This window comes from Zingiber officinale, chromosome 11B, assembly GCF_018446385.1.
Source record: "Zingiber officinale cultivar Zhangliang chromosome 11B, Zo_v1.1, whole genome shotgun sequence".
Classification (NCBI taxonomy): Eukaryota; Viridiplantae; Streptophyta; class Magnoliopsida; order Zingiberales; family Zingiberaceae; genus Zingiber; species Zingiber officinale.
The window spans coordinates 50519224-50538333 of record NC_056007.1 but is presented as its reverse complement, the minus strand read 5'-3'; the positions used below and the strand labels follow the sequence as shown (position 1 = coordinate 50538333).

The following is a 19110-nucleotide window of genomic DNA, read 5'->3' as shown; positions in this document are numbered from 1 at the left end:
CCCAAACGAGCGGATCCGGAGCGAAAGAACCGGACCGAAGCGGGACTGAACCAGAGAAGTGGTCCCGGATGAAAAAGTCAACTATGTTGACTTTCGGGGTCCTGGGCGCCCGGAACAGTAACTTTGACCAGATCGAGGATTATCTCGATCTGAACATTGGGGGATAAAATTTATCCCCCCCAGGGCGCCCGGAACCTTTCCAGGCGCCCCGACCAAGGCTATAAATATAGCCTTGGTCCAGAAGCTCTTAATCAGTTCAGAAATTGTAACAACACTTGTGTGCTTCCATTGCTTTGATTATCTTCTTTCTTTTTGTGCCTACACTGCTGTAAACGAGGCTTCTCCACCTGAAGGAGTTTTTAGTGCAACAATCTTCCTTGGATTAACAACCTCCCCGGTTGTAACCAAGTCAAAACCGGTGCCTCGTTTTTATGCTTTATTTTCTGATTAATCTATTTTTTTTCAAGTGTTAGCTTAATTGTCCGAGAAAGGGTTGTGTTTTACTCAGGGCTATTCAACCCCCCCTTCTAGCCGGCCGCATCGGTCTTACAGTTTTATTTATTTCAATGAAATGTTCTATTATAGCACACATCTTGTGAATGAACTCTATGTTCTAAACTTTGAAAATCCAATCTATAACATAAATACCAAAAGATTCAAACCTAATGACTTTAACCAAACGTATCTCTAGAATTGTCGCTTGGGTCACATAAATGAGAATCACATATCCCAACTCCATAAGGATAGATTTTCAGACTCATTTGATTTTAAATCATATGAGGCATGCGAATCTTGTCTTCAAGGCAAGATGACTAAGACTTCATTTAGTGGACATAGAGAAAGAGCTAATGACTTATTAGGATTTATACATACTGATATACGCAACCCTTTTAGAATAGTAGCTAGAGGAAACTATCATTACTTTATTACTTTTATTGATGATATCAGTAGGTACGACTACGTGTATCTGATGAGACACAAATCTGAATCCTTTGAAAAGTTCAAAGAATTTAAGAATGAAGTACAAAATCAACTTGAAAAGTGTATTAAGATGCTTTGATCAGATCATGATGGGGAATACCTTAGCCAAGAGTTTCATGACCATCTTGTTGAGTATGAGATCATATCTCAACTCACTTCACCTAGAACACCACAATAGAATAGTGTATTAGAAGAAAAAAATCATACTTTATTAGATATTGTACGATCAATAATGAGTCATATAGATCTTCCTACTTCCTTATGGGGATATGCTCTAGAGACGGTCGCTTTCACACTTAACCGTGTTCCATCTAAGATCGTCATAAAGATACCATATACGATATAGATTGGGAAGAGTTCTAAGATGTCTTTCATAAAGATTTGAGATTGTCAGGCTTATGTTTGATGATAAGTCTCAGATAAATTAGAACTCAAATCAGACAAGTACTATTTTGTATGATATCCCAAGAAAATAAAGGGATATTACTTATATAATCCCACACAAGGTAAAGTGTTTGTTGCTAGAAATGGTGTGTTTCTAGAAAGAGAGTTTATTTCCAGAAAAACTAGTGAGAATACAGTCGATCTTGAATAAATTCAAGATACACAAACTAGCACTGAAGTCTTGATGGAAATTGAACAAGTATCACAAGAAGTTGTGGATCATGATTTTGTTACACTGCAAGAAGTTGTGGAGCAACAACATGTTCAAGTAGCACAAGCTCTACACAGATCTGATAGAACCTGTTGTCAACTTGAGAGATATTCTTTTCTCTAGTTTAACCATGGTAATGTAGTGCTTGTTGATCTCAATGAGCCTACATCTTATCAGGAAGTTGTACAGGGCCCAGATTCTAAGAAATGGCTAGAGGCCATTAGATCCAAAATGAAATTTATGTACACTAACCAAGTATGGACCTTGGTTGATTCCCCTGAAGGGATCAAACCCACTGGGTGTAAGTGGGTCTTTAAAGTGAAGACTGACATAGATGGTCATATGCATACCTATAAAGGTAGATTAGTGGCTAAAGGATTCAAGCAAATCCATGATATACACTATGATGAAACATTTTCACCAGTTGTGATGCTCAAGTGTATTCAGATCATGCTTGCTATTGCATCTTATTATAATTATGAGATTTGGAAGATGGATGTCAAAATTATATATTTTTTTAATGAAAATCTACTCGATGATGTGATCTAAGAGATTGCTTAGTCTAAGTTAGAGTAAATGGCCCGGGCTAGGATTTGAACTCGAGACCTCTTGCTTGAGAGTTGTTTAAGTAGCCATTAGGTGGTGGTAAAGCATCACATGAACAATATGAAACAATTCCTTATATGTGGATTATGTGCGAAGAGATGCTCTAACTTCCACTTAGTATAAAAGGAGTTGGATGAGATCAAAACCTAATCTTCCGCCTCCTTTTTCCTCTCTAGCCGAATCCTCTTCTCCCTCCTTTCAAGTTTCGGCCAAGGAAACCTAGGGCTCCAAGTCTTGAAGCTTTCCCAAGGAGGGAATCTAAGGGGAGGGTTCTCCCAAGGAGGTAGTACACAAAAGGAGGGCGACTCGGAGATTAAGGCATATGAGGTAGGATTTTGGGATCTTCTTTACACCTTATAATCGTAAGATCTAGTGAAAGGATGTAAGTATCTCTCACTTGTAGTATGAGTAGCTCTGTTAATACATGTTACGATATATTTTAAACGTGTTACATATTAATAGAGATAGATGCTATGATATGTAAGATGCCCGTAAAATTTTGGGATTAAGAGCACACTTAGATCATCTTGGTTTGCTTCCCATTAAGTTTTGAGACTAAAAAGTATAATCAAGTGCCTAAAGTGCTTCCCTATAAGTACGGGGTAATTAAGCGCACATAAGGTGTTTGGTTAAATGCCAAGCAAGTGCAAGTACAAGAAACTATTAGTTAAAAGGAAGTATTTTACTTTTGAAAGGCATGTATTGGACACAAGGTCCTTGGGTGGGCTCCTAGATCGCCCCTAGGCTCCTAGACCGCCTAGTAGTACATTAATGGGTTCGAGATTAACTACCTCAGATCTTATTAAGGACGCGCGTAAAACAATGTCAGGCCCAAGCAAGTGATTATTATTTTCACTATTATGTAATATAAAGTTTTAAACTTCATGGTTCATCTTAGTGGAAGTTTCCTAAGTTGAGAATTGAGTTATGTAGTACAATAGTGATAAACTCAATAATATGCCAAGATTACTATTTTAGTTCATTACTAGCATGGTTTTCGTGTTGATGGTTTGCATGACAAACTGGGTTGAAAATACATGTCTGTGCATATTTCTGCAGTACAGTTTTAGTGTGAACTACAGGCAAAAGCATGTTTACAATGTTGCATTTCTCTTCAAGCAGTTTAAAAAGTATATCTTCTTTTAATATATCATTTTGTGAGTAGATGATACTTACTAAGCATCCGCTTATAGATTGCATTTTCTTATACTACATATAAAGGTAAAGGAAAGCTCGAGTAGGAGGCATTAGGAGCAGTGCTTGGGGGTGTGTTTGTGGCGGAACAATGGAAAGAGATCATAGAATTTGTTATTTTGGGGACCATGTAGAACTTTGGTTTTGTTTCTTCTCTCCGCTTTACCTAAGGTACTGGCACTACGGGTGTAGAATGAATTTGACAGCATGGTAGAATTTTGAAAGTCAAGTGAAAGTGAAAAAGAGGAGAACAAGCTTTTTCGGCATAAAAAGGGGATCCTCCGCACGGCTCATGGAATGGCCGTGTGGGTTTGCATGGCCTTGCGTTGTCTCCTCTCGGCCAAGGTGACATGGCCTTGTGGAAGCACACGGCCGTGCCCTTCCTCCTCTCAGCCAAAGGTGACACGGCCGTGTGAAAACACACGGTCGTGCCTTTCTTCCTCTCAGCCGAGGTGACACGGCCGTGTGGAATCGCACGGCCGGGCACCTCCTCCTCTCGGCCAATTCTACATGGCCATGTGATTCCACACAGTCGTGCCTCTCCTTCTCTCGGCTGAAGTGACATGACCGTGTGGGTTCACACGACTGTGCCCCTTCCATCCTCTACCAAGGGTCACGGTCATGCGACCCTCACACGGACGTGCCCTATGTCAGTTGGGAGTACAATACCTGTTAGGACCACACGACCCAGACTCACTAGAAGCTTCAGACTCCCTTTGACCCTATGTGGCTGCAAGTCATGTCCTACTAGTCGTAACAATTTAGAATAGATCTATGGACTAAGCAACATGTAACAGCTAAGAAGGCCGAAAATTTAAGATGTACGAGGAAAGAGTAACATTTGTCCTGTAGTTTAAGGGTATGAGTAAGGGCAGGCATTACAGTCACATGGTTGAGTTTTTCAGAGACTCAATCCCCCTCTTCTAAGGAATAAAGGGACTGCATGGATTAGATTTATTATGCATCTGCTATAGAGTCTATCATGTACTCCATGCTTTGTACTAGCCCAGATGTCTCATATGCATTAAACATGACGAGCAGATACAAGTCAAATTTAGGCTAAGGTCACTAGACAGTAGTCAAGAATATTCTTAAGTATTTGAGAGAACTTAAGATTATTTCTTGATCTTTGGAGGCGATGAAGAGCTTGCGTTAAAGGATTACACTGATGCTAGCTTCCAAACTGGCAAGAATGATTTCAAATCATAGTCAAGGTTTTTATTTTGCTTAAATGGTGGTGTTATGAGCAAGAAGAGTTCAAAGCAAGACATGGTCGCTAATTCTACAACCGAGGCCGAAAACATTGCCACTTCAGCTGCAGCAAAAGAGGCCTTTTGGATCTGAAAGTTTGTTATAGAGCTTGGTGTTGTTCTTAGTACAGTGAACCCAATATACCTTTATTGTGATAACAATGGGGCTATTGCATATGCTAAGGAACCTTACTCTTATCAAAGATCCAAACACATACTATGGCGATTCTATCTCATTCGAGAGATCATCGATAGAGGAGATGTGAGGATATGCATAGTCCCGACCGATGCTAACATTGTAGATCCTTTAACCAAGGCTTTGACATAGAGTAAGCATGATGGTCACACTAGGTCACTAGGTATTAGATATTTCAGTGATTGACACTAGTGTTAGTGAGAGATTTGTTAGTATTAGCCCAAGTACCAATTATAAGATAATTGACAATAACACTTTTTGTATAATATTTCACTTATTAATAAAAGGCAAAGTTGGTTATTGTATTTAATTCAGTTTAGTGCCGAATGAATAAGTATAATAATGTCCTGGAGTACAAGGTTCAAGTCTACAACATATCAATTGGTTGAATTATTAGTGAGATATTGTGGATATATAGAACACTACTCTTAACTATTCCTAGGCAAGCATTAATATATAAGGACAATATTAATGCGTTGTGATTAGCATGTAGGTCAATGGATGACTTAATATCACAAGTTATCGATATGAGTATCAGGTTAACACATGGATATATATTAGAGAATATGTATTGAATGACCCGCCATAAATGTTTCATGGATCATTATATGAGTGTCATAAACATTCTCATAGTGACTATTAGTATGAATAGTCCTTAAACTGGAAGTCACTACAGCTCCCTACATAAGGAGTTGTGTACTTTGGTATTGGCAAACGTAACCTGTAACAAGGTAGAGCATAAAGTCGATCACTAGGTATACAATAAGTTATGCAGAGGGATGTGAGTAATATAGATGAGATCTATCTCTTCTATATAATAGATGTCATATCTATGGACCCCTTGATTAGTAGGACACAAGATTGCATGGACATGCTTAAATGAGTCAATATGCGATATTGAGCTTATTTGATTGAGTGTGTCTATTTAAAGATCAAGAAGCACAAAGATTAATAAGAGGATGACACGATCTATGCCTCATTGATCAATCTAGATATCAAAGATAGAAGGATTGAGTCATACAATATAATAGACATGGAAATGTTAGGTCAGATCTCGACATTCTCACCACTTGGATAGCAATGATGTCTTGCTAGATGTCACTCATTGTTTATGTATCTAAAATAGTTTTAGAGACATTGCCAATATTACGAGAAGCTATTGGGCCACACACAAAGAACAAGCTGATTTAGAGATGAGTTCATATGATGGATCATTGGATTAAGTCTAATCTGAATTAGACTTATTGAGTTAGATTCAATTGGATTCAACTATTGGACTGAGCCCAATTTGAATTGCACTCATTGAATCAATTCAGATTTATGATGATTAATAAGTTAGACTCATTGAGTGACTTGATGAATTTGAATTCATCAAGGAAGAGGAGTGTTCAATTTAGAATTGATCATATATTGGATAAAGAGCAAAAGGTGATCAATTTTGAATTGATCATGCATTGGATAAAAATAAATATTAATATCAATTAAGGCAATTAACATTAAGATAATTTCATGAATGAGTATAAAAGGGTTTTTGATTAATTTTTATGATGAGATTTTGTGTTCTTGTACTTCTTCTTCCCTCCTCTCTTCATTTGGCCAAAATTGTCATTGGGTTGCTAACACAACCTTGGTTGGTTTTCTTCTCCACTTTGTGAGTTCGTTAGATGGATAGAAGGCTTGTTTGTATGGATATCAAAAGATGTGTGAACACTTAATCGTGCTGAGATCCTTACTATAGGGAGTTCGTGTTTACGCAACAAAGGTCCCTTTAACAAAACTTAGTATATGGTTTTCCTTTGCATGGATCTTTAGAAAAGAACTTTTATTTCCATTGCGTTTTCTACGTGTTTAGCGCTTTAGTTCCTTATAGTGGCGATAATGGTGGTGATGGTTCTTCATTACTTTTGTATGAATATTATTTGTCTCATAATTAATATTTTTGAATATTAATTATTTGATTGTGAATGTTTCATTTTTGTATTTTTTTTATTAATACTATTAGTTTGTTTTGAACATGATTGGTGAGGCCAAGGTTGGTACAAAATGAAAATCAATGTAAGAAGAAGTAAGTATTTTTGTGTTCATATATATAGTATTTTCTTTCTTGTTATCAATGCTATTGTTTGTTTGCTTATTTTGTACAGGAATAGAATATTGGAAGAAGGAGAAGAAATTATTTTTTAAGGAAAAACATTATGATTTGGTGATGTATGGATGTTAGATATTTGATGATGTATGACTTAGAGTCTTAGACTTGTTTAAAATTTCTTGTAAAATGTTAGATTTTTGGTGATGTTAGATGTATGATTTTATTTTCATGTATGAATTGTGATTTGGTTGAATGTATGATTTTATTTTGTTAGATTGGATGTGTATAGATGATGTGTATGGATTTATTTGTTAAATAAGTTTGGTATTTTTTGTATTAACAAGATACAATGCAGTACGAGTTATTTTTAGGTATTTTTTTTATGTATCATAAATCTGTGATGAATTATAGATTCATTGCAGAATCTAGGATGAATTTACGGATTCGTCGTAGATTTATGATTTTCAAGATGAAATAAATAGTTGAAAAAAAATCAAAATTCGTTGTAGAATCTGTGACGAATCTGCAAATTCGTTGCAGATTTCTATGATGAATTTCAAAATTCATCAAAGAAATATACGACGAATTCTGAAATTCATCACAGATTCTGCGACGAATTTTGGTATTCGTCATAGATTTTTGCAATGGATTTCAGAATTTGTCACAAATTTCTATGACGAATTTGGAGATTCATCATAGAAATCTACGATGAATTTTGATATTTGTCATAGAAAATTACGATGGATTTGGAAATTCATCACAAAAATCTGCGACAAATTTAGGGATTCATCCCAAAAATCCACGACGAATCCCAAAATTCATCACCGAATTCACTAGATTTCAATTTAAGATTGATGACAAAATCTTTTTTTTTTTTTGGAAAATCTGTGATAAAAATTTAATTAGTCCTAGAATTTGGGATGAAAAAAATTATCGTATTTTTTAATTTTGTGATAAATTTTTTTGTTATAAATTTTTGACTAATTTTACGATAAAAATAAAATTCATCGTAAAATTAGCAACAAAAATAAAATTTATCACAAAATTTGTGATGAATATATTATATTCATCACAGAATTTAGGAACAACTTTTCTACGACAAAATATTTTTCATCACAGATTTATTAAAAAAATTCATCGCAACATTTTTTACAAAAACTTTTGTTTTTTTTTTTGTTTTTGTTGTGAAGTGAATCTATAACACTTTTGAACTCTATTACTCTATTCTAAAGTAGTTTTAGATTTATGTTTACGGAATCATTGAATTTTCCGTAAATATGGCTTTGAAATTATTTATAAAAATAATGATATTTTTATCAAATGTTTAAATTTATTAATAACTTTAGGGAAGTTTATAATATGCATATATAATTAAACAGATGACAAATATCTTATCAAGTAATTTTCCAAAATAATATTTTTATTTATTATTTTTTTATATAAATATATGAATAGGTGGGAATATCTGTACTTATTTTACAAATCAAAGAATGGATCATAGAAATTAATTAATTAATTTATATAAATTTAACTAGTTAAATAAATAGGATCTATTTAAATAAATCAATTAATATAATAATTCATCCTTTAAATCAACCAATTAATATAATCATCCATCCGCTAAGTAAAATACAGCCTAAAAAATCCGCTCTATAGATCGAATTAAAAAATCCTTAATTCACTCCCATCTAAACATACAGCCAATGGACTCTATGCAGCAGCGTCGGTGGAAAAGCTCACAACAACTTCAATTAAAATATGACGAAATGGGAGAACATCAATAACGCGGCCACCAAACGCGTATCCGTCCCAAAGCAACCGCCAACTCCATCTAGCAATCCATTCGAATGTCGCCACGTGTACTCTACCCGTCTGGACTATTGAGTATTTGTCCAAACCTCGTGTGGGCTTTAAAAACGACAAAGTTAGTTAATAACAAATCTTTTAAATCTATTCTAATTTTTTCTCTTCTATTTCAAAAACTTCTTTTCTAAATCAAAAAATACATTTTAAATGAGAAAAATAAAATATTATTTGAATAAATTTATTTTTATTAAAACAAGTAAATTGTATTTAATATTTTTTTTTAAAAAAAATATAACTACGGAAAATGAAAAGTTTGAGACATTTTTACAAATTAATCCAAATAGGAAAAAGAAAAGGCGTTGTTTTCTTTCCCCCTCTCGCAGTATCATTCCCGCTTGGTCGCCATGGGATTGCGGCCGACGGAGAGCTCCAAATCGATGAATTGTTTGTTGAATTTGCTTGAGGATTCAATGGGATCGTGATCTGGAGCTCCGGATCTATAGATCTATACTACTTACTATCACAAATCCCTTTCTTTTGATTCTTCACAGCGTCGCCAATCGAAGAAACAAATGCCATTCTAGGCTTTCCCTATTTCCCCACCAACCCAATTTTCTGTCAAATGCACCCTACGATGGGATCATTTTCCCCAGAGAGGAGGGATGATACTTTCGCTCCTCCTCCTCCCTCGTCGGCGATTCTTTCTTCTCCATCTTCCTCTTCCTTTTCGTCAACTTCTTCGTTTAAATCGTCTTCATCCTCTTCTTGTTCTTCGAAGTACATCGAGCATCCGGTGTCCAAGTTTGACACACTTGCAGGCGTCGCCATAAAGTACGGGGTTGAGGTAGTTTGCTTGTTTCTTTACTAGATCTTGTGTCAAAAATGCTTTTTGTTTTTTGAAAAAAAAAACTCTTTTTTTTTGCTTCTTTTTCTTCAATCCTAAATCACTAGATGTGTGATACTCCCCTAAGACTGTCGGTAAGTATGATTGAGACCTCAAAATGCCGTGCTAATGCAAATAATCAGGCCCTTTTCATCCTGTGCTGTCTTATACAAGTAATCCATTAACTTTTGGCATCATGTTGATACTACCACTTGAGTTATGAAGGCGTGTAAGGGCCTAGTTATTTATGTTCTATTTATTCTCTCCATTGTCTAGTCCTTTAATTGGATAATTTCTTCTTCTTTTTTGTAGACTACTTACTGTTTTCGATTGTTTTGTACTCTTAGAATATCTGCAAACTGGTGAGTATTGAGATTGCTCTCTTTTGTTTATGAAAGATCGCAGATATCAAGAAAATTAATGGCCTAACAACAGATCTTCAAATGTTTGCTCACAAAATATTACTTATTCCTCTTCCCGGAAGGCACCCACCATCAACTCCTATCCAACCTAATAGTTCTTTTGATGACAGGTACTTTATATCATAATATTGGATGGGCATCAGTTTTAAATTAATTGCAATGAGAAAATGATCATTACTTCACACCAAAATATCAGTTCTGCTATTCCTGATATTGGATATGTGCTTTTGATAGGTTTCACGTAGCACTCTAACATAGCAAACATTCTTTTGCTATCACAACGGTGCATGTATCATGACAATAGCAACTTTTTTTATAGTAATGTTGCTGAAGAATCTGTGTTGTAGCTACTTTGAAGATACAGCAACTGCTACTGCTAGTTTGCGTGTAATCTTTTTCATGCTATTCTCCTGTCTGCCACACTGTTGCGTCTATCTGTCAGAATTCATATGCATGATGCAACCATTTTTTATTTCTTAAGATTAGGATGTAGTGCTTTAAATGTTCATTATCACACTGAAGTTGCTTGAAACATACATAAATCTGGAGGTTTTATTTTTTTTAATTTGTAAAATTCTTTTACGCTGTGTAACTTTATCACTGCATGGCATGCATAATGAAATTCAGCCTCCATTGTGCTGGTGGCTGTATTTAGAAATTGTAAAATTTGCAAAGAATTATGTGTAGTTTATCATTGGCTAGCTTTCTTGTGCTAGCATTTCCAATGAAGAAAGGATCTAATGAAATCATCATTATCTTGTCTCAACTATTTGAGATTGGTCACATGGATCCTAACCCTGTATTGAGCTATACAAGTATTCAAATGAATTAATTATTATCTTAAATGCTTAACTAAACCTGCACATGGGCCATTTGTCCTTTATATCTTTAATGGATTCAATTCTTCTTGATATAAAACTTATTTATAGCCTTGAGTATGTCAATATTGACTCAACCTATTTTCTCATTTTATCATTTGTTGGAGCTACACTTAATTGCTCTTGAATATAGTATTTTATATTTTATTTCCTTCAAATAATATTACATATTCACTCTGACATTTTCATCAAGTGTTACCTTAATTTTTGTATTTCTTACCATTTAATGGTCCAACACTGTGATCATTAGATCGTTAGAGTATGACAGATGAAACCATAATTTTATAAAAATTGTTTTCATCCTAGGGAGCATACAATGTTCACACAAGCTCAAACAACTTCTCTCCATTTCATATTAAAAAATCTCTCTTATTGATTCTATTATCAAATCGAGTTGTTTCCTTGTGATGCCATAGCCTAACATCAGTCATGATCTCAATAAATTTGCCTTTATTTATACACAAAAACTCCTGTTTACTTTTGATAGCATTTAATGTTCCAAAATCAATTGTGCTAATACAGCTCTTGCATTTGGAACCATGCAGAGGTGATTCTGCTACCAATTCTCCTCGAAGAGACGTATTAGATTCTTTGCAGTTGGTGAAGTTGGATTTCCTCCAAAATAGTGAAATCTCTCCAGCCATGAGTACCTTGCAGAATTACTATGATCTTTTACATCATAAAAACGGATCTACAGCTAAAAGCACAGAAATGACAGTTTATGAAACACGTGGTGCATCATATTCTGAAGATGAAATGCTTCCTAAAGCATCAACAGCTTCTGAAACACAACCAAGAAGGTCCATGTGCATCCTCAGGAGCTGCTACCACTCAGATAATAGTTATTATGGGAATACCTTGCTACTCAACAAATCTGGGGATGCAAGTAATTGTGAGAAATCCAAGTTGGATGAATCTATCAAGCGTCGTCAAAAAGCCGATACGGATGCTTTGAGTGCTCTGGAAGAAATTATTGAAGGATTTATAAATAGGATTGGAAGAGGATTGGCACCAAAGGCATTGTTAACGAGTCTGATGGATTACAGAAGTCCAACACAAGATACTTCTCAAACTAATAGTCTTCTTGCTGTGATGAAGTCTTTTAGCTCCTTAAGTTTGCAAGAAGAAAACTACTCCATTTGGTCTTATTCTAGATGGTCACTGAAACCTGATTCAATCACAAAGCCAATTTTTTCTTCTTTACCGAAACAAATTTCTGCCTGGAGAAGCAAAGCTGCTCTAGATTAACCATAGAACTTATTTGGTTCTTGTACCATGTTCTTATTATAACAAGTGAAAGCTGCAAAGATTGGAGATATGTGTTCAGTGACAATTAATCAATTTTGTATTGCATCAAAGTTTCTCATTGTATATTGTCTTAATGTATTTTGGTCCCTCATAATAGAACATATAGAAATATAGTCATATGTTTGAAAATGCATAGATAAGCTCTCTTTTAGTTTTTTTGGGCCAAATTTGTTTATCTAGTATACCCAAGTGGTTGAGTTCAATCAAATGATGCAAGAGAGCTTGTTGATGCAATCATATCCTAAGTGATCAAATTCACTTAAATTATTTTGATATCTCTAGTAAAAGTTTAAGTTAGGATAATATGTGTTTAATAATGAAGTTTGTAAGTGTGTAGTTGTAGAATACTTGACAAGTTAGGTGTAGGTGCGGTAGATGAAAGAAATCTAATTAGGTCAAAGTTGATCATATACTCGATGATTAGAGAAGTTCAATATATATTGGAAGAGAAAATATTTAAGAAGTCCTTGGTAGAAAACTCCAAGTAGATCAAAGATGATCCAATACTTGACAATTAGAAGTCTTGGTCAATCAAAGTTACCTACAAATGAGGAAGCCCTATAGACAAGACATTTTGGTAGATGAGGAAGACCTAGAGGCGAGATTTGTTAGTAGGGAACTCTAAATGAGTTGTGAGAATCTACAAATGAAATGTATTTTGGATTTTGGATGGACTTCAATTTAAGTGAGGATTCAACTATAGTTTGATTGTAGTTAGTGATTGATACTATTGATATGATGAGCCAATTATGGAGTTGATTAAAGATGCTCTACTAGCAAATAGAATACTTGTATTTAGAGTGGAGTCAACTAAATATAACTTTAGTCGATTGAGGTAGACTTAGTCAACTTTATAATCGACTAAAGACTTACCTTGTGCAAATCAATTGCTCTATGTTTATAGTTAATTAGACAGTCGATTGACGAGAGTTCATCCAATTGGGGTAGCTGGATGAATCCCCATTAGAAGTCAAAAGTGTAGGTGCAGCGGAGGCCGGCAAGAGGGGGGTTTAATTGCCTGAAAAAATAAAGTATACTCTCCTCGTCTTTCAACTCAAAAAGATAGCAATAATAAAAAAATTAAACTTAACAGAAATAAAGAAAAAAAACTCAGCAATTTACTTGGTTACAACCAAGACGGTTGTTAATCCAAGGTAGAAGAAAAGCGCTCTGAAAAGATCTCCTTCTCTGAAGACGGAGAAGCCTTTTACACAATGGAAAGCTCAGACAAGTTGCTAGGAATGATTACAGAGTTGAAAGAACAATTGATGATTAATTCCTAGGTCCAGGGGTCCTTTTATAGCCTTTCGAAAGTCTATCCCGAAGATCCAAGGCGCCTCCAACAGAGGTCCAAGGCGCCTCCAAGTGAGTGATCGGATAGAACTCTATACGAATGCAAACGATCAGTTTGACCTGGTTGAAGGTGCCTTCAACAAAGACTGAAGGAGCCTTCAAGATGGAGGCGCCTCCAATGCCTGATGGAGGCGCCTCCAAGCTGGCAGCTTTTCCAGCTTGCTTCTTTGCTTCGACTTCTGAAGTTCAGTTCTTTTGGGTGATTCCGGCTAACCGAAATAGGGCTCACCCAAACCCAATTTCCGGTCTTCTCCTCGAGCTCTCTCGTCCTTCGGACGTACCGAGCCTGTCGGCTCCCTTCCCGTGCCGTCCTTCTCGCTAGCTGCGTCTTCCGCTCGACTTCCTGCGCTCCTAAGCTCCTGCACACTCAGACACAGGGATCAAACACAAAGCAGGACCTAACCAACTTGGTTGATCACATCAAAACAACCACGGGGTCTAACAATCTCCCCCTTTTTGATGTGCATCAACCCAAGTTCAAGTTAGGGTAAAAATAGACAAAAAGTAATTTTAAAGAAAATTACTAAATTAACAAATTAAGCATTAATTTGCAATAAATAAAATTGGAACTATTTAATTTAGAGTTAAACAGAATTCTTTCCCCCTAAACTTATACAAAAACTCAAAGATTTGAAAAAAATTCTTTCCCCCTAAACTTGTACCTATTCTCTCCCCCTTTGATCACAGCAAAAACGAGATAATAAAAACGATGCATACTAAGTAAACGGGGTAATTCTTAGCAAAATGAATTTTTAGAATTTTGAAAAAATTTCTAAGTGAAGCGACAAAAAAAATTCTAAGTTAAAAATTTTGAAGATTTTCAAAGAAAATATTTGAAAGACTTTCAAAGTATTATTTAATTCTAGTTTAATGCTTTTTTAGAAAGTTAATTAAACATTCTATTTCAATATTTCAGCTTCCAAGTCGTGGCGAGACACTAGGCCTTCTTGGTTATTGGAGCAACAACCACTTCCTTAGACAAAGCTTCATAGAGAAATTTTAACGTTTAATTTTCTTACTAGAAGCTTTAATAATAAAATAAATTTAGTCTAATAAAGCTTTTGGAACCCAATAGAGGTTCCTTCCTACTGAATTAATCAGCAACTTAGGGGGTATATAATTCTTGGGAATTTTCCTAAGTTGACCCTGATGATGCTTAACATACCAATTCAATTTCCCAAAGATTCTTAATTTGGATTTTTGAAAAACGTTTGAACATGCGGCACATTTCAATTTTTTAATTTGTATTTTCAAATCATCATTTTCAGAGTTCAATTTATCTATGATACTATTTAATTCAACATTCTCTTTTTCTAACTTAAATAGATCTTTAGAAAGAGACTTAATAAATTGGAAGGACTGAGTAGGGTTTAGACTACGTACCTTACTTACCTCACTTGGTGATACTCCCCCTTCATCATCGCTTTCTTCTTCTGATGATCCTCCCCCTTCATCTATGCTCATTTCTGAGCTTGGCTCTTCGGGAAGATGGTTAGTCATCATCGCTAATCCGAAGAAGGCTTCGACGTCTGATTCGGAAGAAGACGAATCTGACCAAGTGATCTTCAAATTCTTGTGCTTGGAGGATTCTGGTTTCTTGTACTTTGTCTTTTCCTTCTCTTTCTCCTTTTTCTTTAATTTTGGGCAGTCATCCTTGATATGCCCTTCTTCATTGCAATTGTAGCAACGGACTATCCTTCTCTTTTGATGATGTTTACTCGACTGCGATCTAAATTTGTTAGATTTAAAAAACTTATTAAATCGTCTTACCATTAATGCAGCTTCGGATTCGTCGATCGAGGCTTCAGAGTCAAAACCGTTTATTCTTGCCTTTAGGGCAATGTTCTGACTAGTCTTCTCTACTCCATTGGGCTCTGAAACACGAGATTCATGAAGTTCAAAAGTAGAAAACAAAGTTTCTAAAGTACTTACCTCGAAGTCCTTAGAGATGTAGTATGCATCTACTAAGGACGCTCATTTTGGAGTTCTGGGGAAGACGTTGAGCGCATACCAGATAGAGTCCCGGTTCGTTACTTCTTCTCCAAGGTTGCTTAGTTGAGTTATTAGCTCCTTAATTCTTACTTAGAGTTGTGCTACCTTCTCATCTTGGTTCATCCGGATGTTCGTAAGTTGAGTCCGGAGGATATCGCGTCTTGCAAGCTTCGCTTTGGATGCACCTTCCTGAAGCTCCAGGAATTTTTCCTAGATGTCTTTCGCAGAGTCGTAGCTTCCGATCTGACTTACCTCTTGTGGGGGCAGCACGCTAAGCAGGTGGAATTCTGCCTTTCCGTTGGTGACAAACTCGACTTGCTCCTTCTTGCTCCAATGATGCTCTTCTTTGTCTTTCGGAACTTCAAAACCATATTTCATAGTTAGTAAAATATCAAAGTCGGTTTTAAAAAATACCTCCATCCGGCGTTTCCACGTCGCGAAGTCTCCGTCGAACTTCGGGGGATGAATGTTTGTTCTGGCCATCTTCTTGATCTTCGTGCTTCAGTCGGCGGTTAGTCCTTCTGAGACGGTCAGGCTCTGATACCAATTGTAGGTGCAGCGGAGGCCGGCAAGAGGGGGGTTAATTGTGTTAGGACCAAATATGTAGCTAGAGGGGGGGAGGGGTGAATAGTTCGGCGCGCTCTCATGCTTGACGTTGCTTGTTTCTTCAAAGATATGCAGCGGAATTACAAGAAACAAAACATACAACGCTAACAAAAAGGATTTACTTGGTATCCACCTCAAGGAGAGGTGACTAATCCAAGGATCCACACACTCACGCACCCTCCACTATGAAATCACTCCTTTTCGGTAACTACCGAAGGTGGAGAAGCCCTACAATACTCTCAATACAACAAGAAAGCAAGGGAAGACAAATATAAGAAATATCTTACAAGATATGCAATGAAAACCCTAACCCTAGCTTCTTCTTCTTGTTGTAGTCACGCCTCTTGACTTGGATGTCTCTCCAACATCCTTCAAGAACTGGCGGTGAGAGTGCAAGAACGCTGTGGAGAAGCTGCTGTGAAGATCGGGAGTGAACAGTGTGAGTGATAGCGAAGGAATCGCACGCCCACGACTTTATCCAGCGCCAACGGTCGGATCCCGATCGATTAGATTGCTCCCAATCGATCGGGGAGGCTTTGGATCGATCGACTGATCGATCTAGAGCACCTCTGTACTCCTGGAAATCGCCTGGATCGATCGGTCAATCGATCCAGGTCCCATCGTGCGAAATCGCGCCTCCCAATCGATCCACCGATTGGGGGCTCTGGATCGATCCACCGATCGATCCAGAGCTGTTCTGTGCAATCACGCACTTCTCCCAATCGATCCACTGATCGATTGGGAGGAGGTGTGTCGCGAAGACTCGCCCAATCGATCAGCCGATCGATTGGGCATGAGCCAATCGATCGGCTGATCGATCCAGCTCATGATTTCTCCCAAAATCAAGTCTAAAGTCCCCTAAACCAACATCCGGTCAACCATGACCTATTGGTTCATTGTGCCTAGCATCCGGTCACCCTTGACCTGCTAGGACTCGCTCACCAAGTGTCCGGTCAATCCCTTTGACCCACTTGGACTTTCCTCCTCGTGCTAAGTATCCGGTCAATCCCTTTGACCTACTTGGACTTTCCACCTCGTGCCAAGTATCCGGTCAATCCCTTTGACCTACTTGGTCTTTCCAACACCAGATGTCCGATCAGCCTTGATCCATCTGGATTTCCTCGTGCTTGGCTTCACTCACTAGGACTTCCTTCTGCCTAGCTTCACTCACTAGGTCTTTCATCTGACTTCACTCACCAGGATTTCCTTCTGCCTAGCTTCACTCACTAGGTCTTTTCACCTGGCTTCACTCACCAGGATTTCCAACTGCCTGACTTCACTCACCAGGACTTCCCATTGCCTAACTTCCCAGTTAGGACTTTCCATCTGCCTGGTTTCACTCACCAGGACTTTCACCTAGCTTCACTCACTAGGATTTCCAGTCAAGTATCCAGTCAACCTTGCCCTGCTTGACTCTCCTTCACAATCTCCTCACATGAACAATTGCACCTGCAATTTTCATGTATTGTCTACATGTATTGTCAAACATTGAAACCTAAATATCATGACTCGAGCTTGACTCAATTCAAGCTCAGTCAACACGGTCAACCTTGACCTGGGGAATATTGCACCAACAATCTCCCCCTTTTTGATGTTTGACAATACCTCATTTAAGTTATGCTAATCCCATAGCCTAAACCTTTTTCATGCCAATATATGAATGAGGATTCCCTTCATCCTTCCCTTTTTGCCATAGGTCGATGCACATTCTCCCCCTATTTAGGAAATAAAGGCCTAACTTAAATCCTACATTCTCCCCCTATTGACATACATCAAATTCAAACTCTCCCCCTGAAGGGTTACCCAACGTTGTTCACAAGTTCACTCATTGCTCACAACACAATAATGAAGGTCCCATACCCTTCATTATCATCAAATGCTCCATGAGCATATATGACTTAAACAATGAAGATATCCACTCTCTATTGTAGTCAAATGCCCAACCTTGGGCATTTTCACGAAAGAAGGTTAACCACCTTCCAAGGTGTATGAAAATTAAATTTTCATGTCCTTAAAGAGTAGCTCCCCCTAAAGACATGGTCGTGACTTCTGTCATTGCACCAACAATGACTTGGTATCCCTAAAACTTTAGAAAATCCAAATTTAGAAGTTTTGAGGTTCAAACATTCAATAATGAAATCAAACCTCAACCTAAACCTCTACTTAGTCTTCCTTAACCAATCCATCCTAGTTTTCATCATGAAAACTCCCCATAAACGTATACAAATGTTTTCCAAGGGGTTAGGAGTGGTTACCTAGACTAAAGATGGTCCAAAATACTGAAATCAGGCTTTACCAGCCAAAATCAGCATTCCCAATCGGTTGGAGTTGGGTCCCAATCGATTGAACTTGCTTGAATCGATCCACTGATCGATTCAGGAGGGCTAGATCGATCGGTGGATCGATCCAGGAAGCTTCTGTTCATGAGAAGCTTGTTCTCAATCGATCGCCCGATCGATTGAGACCCTTCAATCGATCGGGTGATCGATTGAAGCTCTGAAAAAGTTGAAATTCCATTTCAGTCAATTTCAGAAACCCCTAGAAAAATCTACAAAATTCCAAAAATCATAAAAATCATTGTAGACATTGTTTAGGGCATATAGTATCATGGAAAAATAGTTTTCTAAGAAAATACATCATATTTTCAAAGATTGACACAAACTTGGAAACTTGTAAAAAGTTTAGTGTTTTCTTCCAAGTTTGTGCTCAACTATTCAATGATGATTACTATCAAAAGATAGTTTTCACCAAGGTTTTCCAAAGTCATTTTAAAATCATTTTCAAAACCAATATCCAACCATGTTCTTTGGGCTCAATGCACATGACTTGTACATTTGCTTTCCCAATGATTGGAAAATACATAACTATGTGTTTTGATGAACCTAAAACTC

General features: G+C 36.9%; 1 protein-coding gene across 1 annotated transcript; it reads left to right on the top strand.

The window, feature by feature from the left end:
• Positions 1-9138: 9138 nt before the first annotated feature.
• LOC122034932 lies at positions 9139-12334 on the top strand. The gene is made up of 3 exons (XM_042594289.1): positions 9139-9621; positions 10059-10192; positions 11506-12334. The coding sequence occupies exons 1-3, from the start codon at positions 9400-9402 to the stop codon at positions 12206-12208; spliced, it is 1059 nt and encodes a 352-aa protein (XP_042450223.1). The 5' UTR covers positions 9139-9399; the 3' UTR covers positions 12209-12334.
• The last annotated feature ends 6776 nt before the right edge of the window (positions 12335-19110 follow it).

What these genes read in the sequence shown, in the direction of transcription:
- LOC122034932 (XM_042594289.1), top strand. Translation starts at nt 9,400, where the DNA reads ATGCACCCTACGATGGGATCATTTTCCCCAGAGAGGAGGGATGATACT. An exon ending in CCATAAAGTACGGGGTTGAG is followed by an intron (nt 9,622 to 10,058) that starts GTAGTTTGCTTG and finishes TGTTTATGAAAG; the next exon opens with ATCGCAGATATCAAGAAAAT. An exon ending in AATAGTTCTTTTGATGACAG is followed by an intron (nt 10,193 to 11,505) that starts GTACTTTATATC and finishes GGAACCATGCAG; the next exon opens with AGGTGATTCTGCTACCAATT.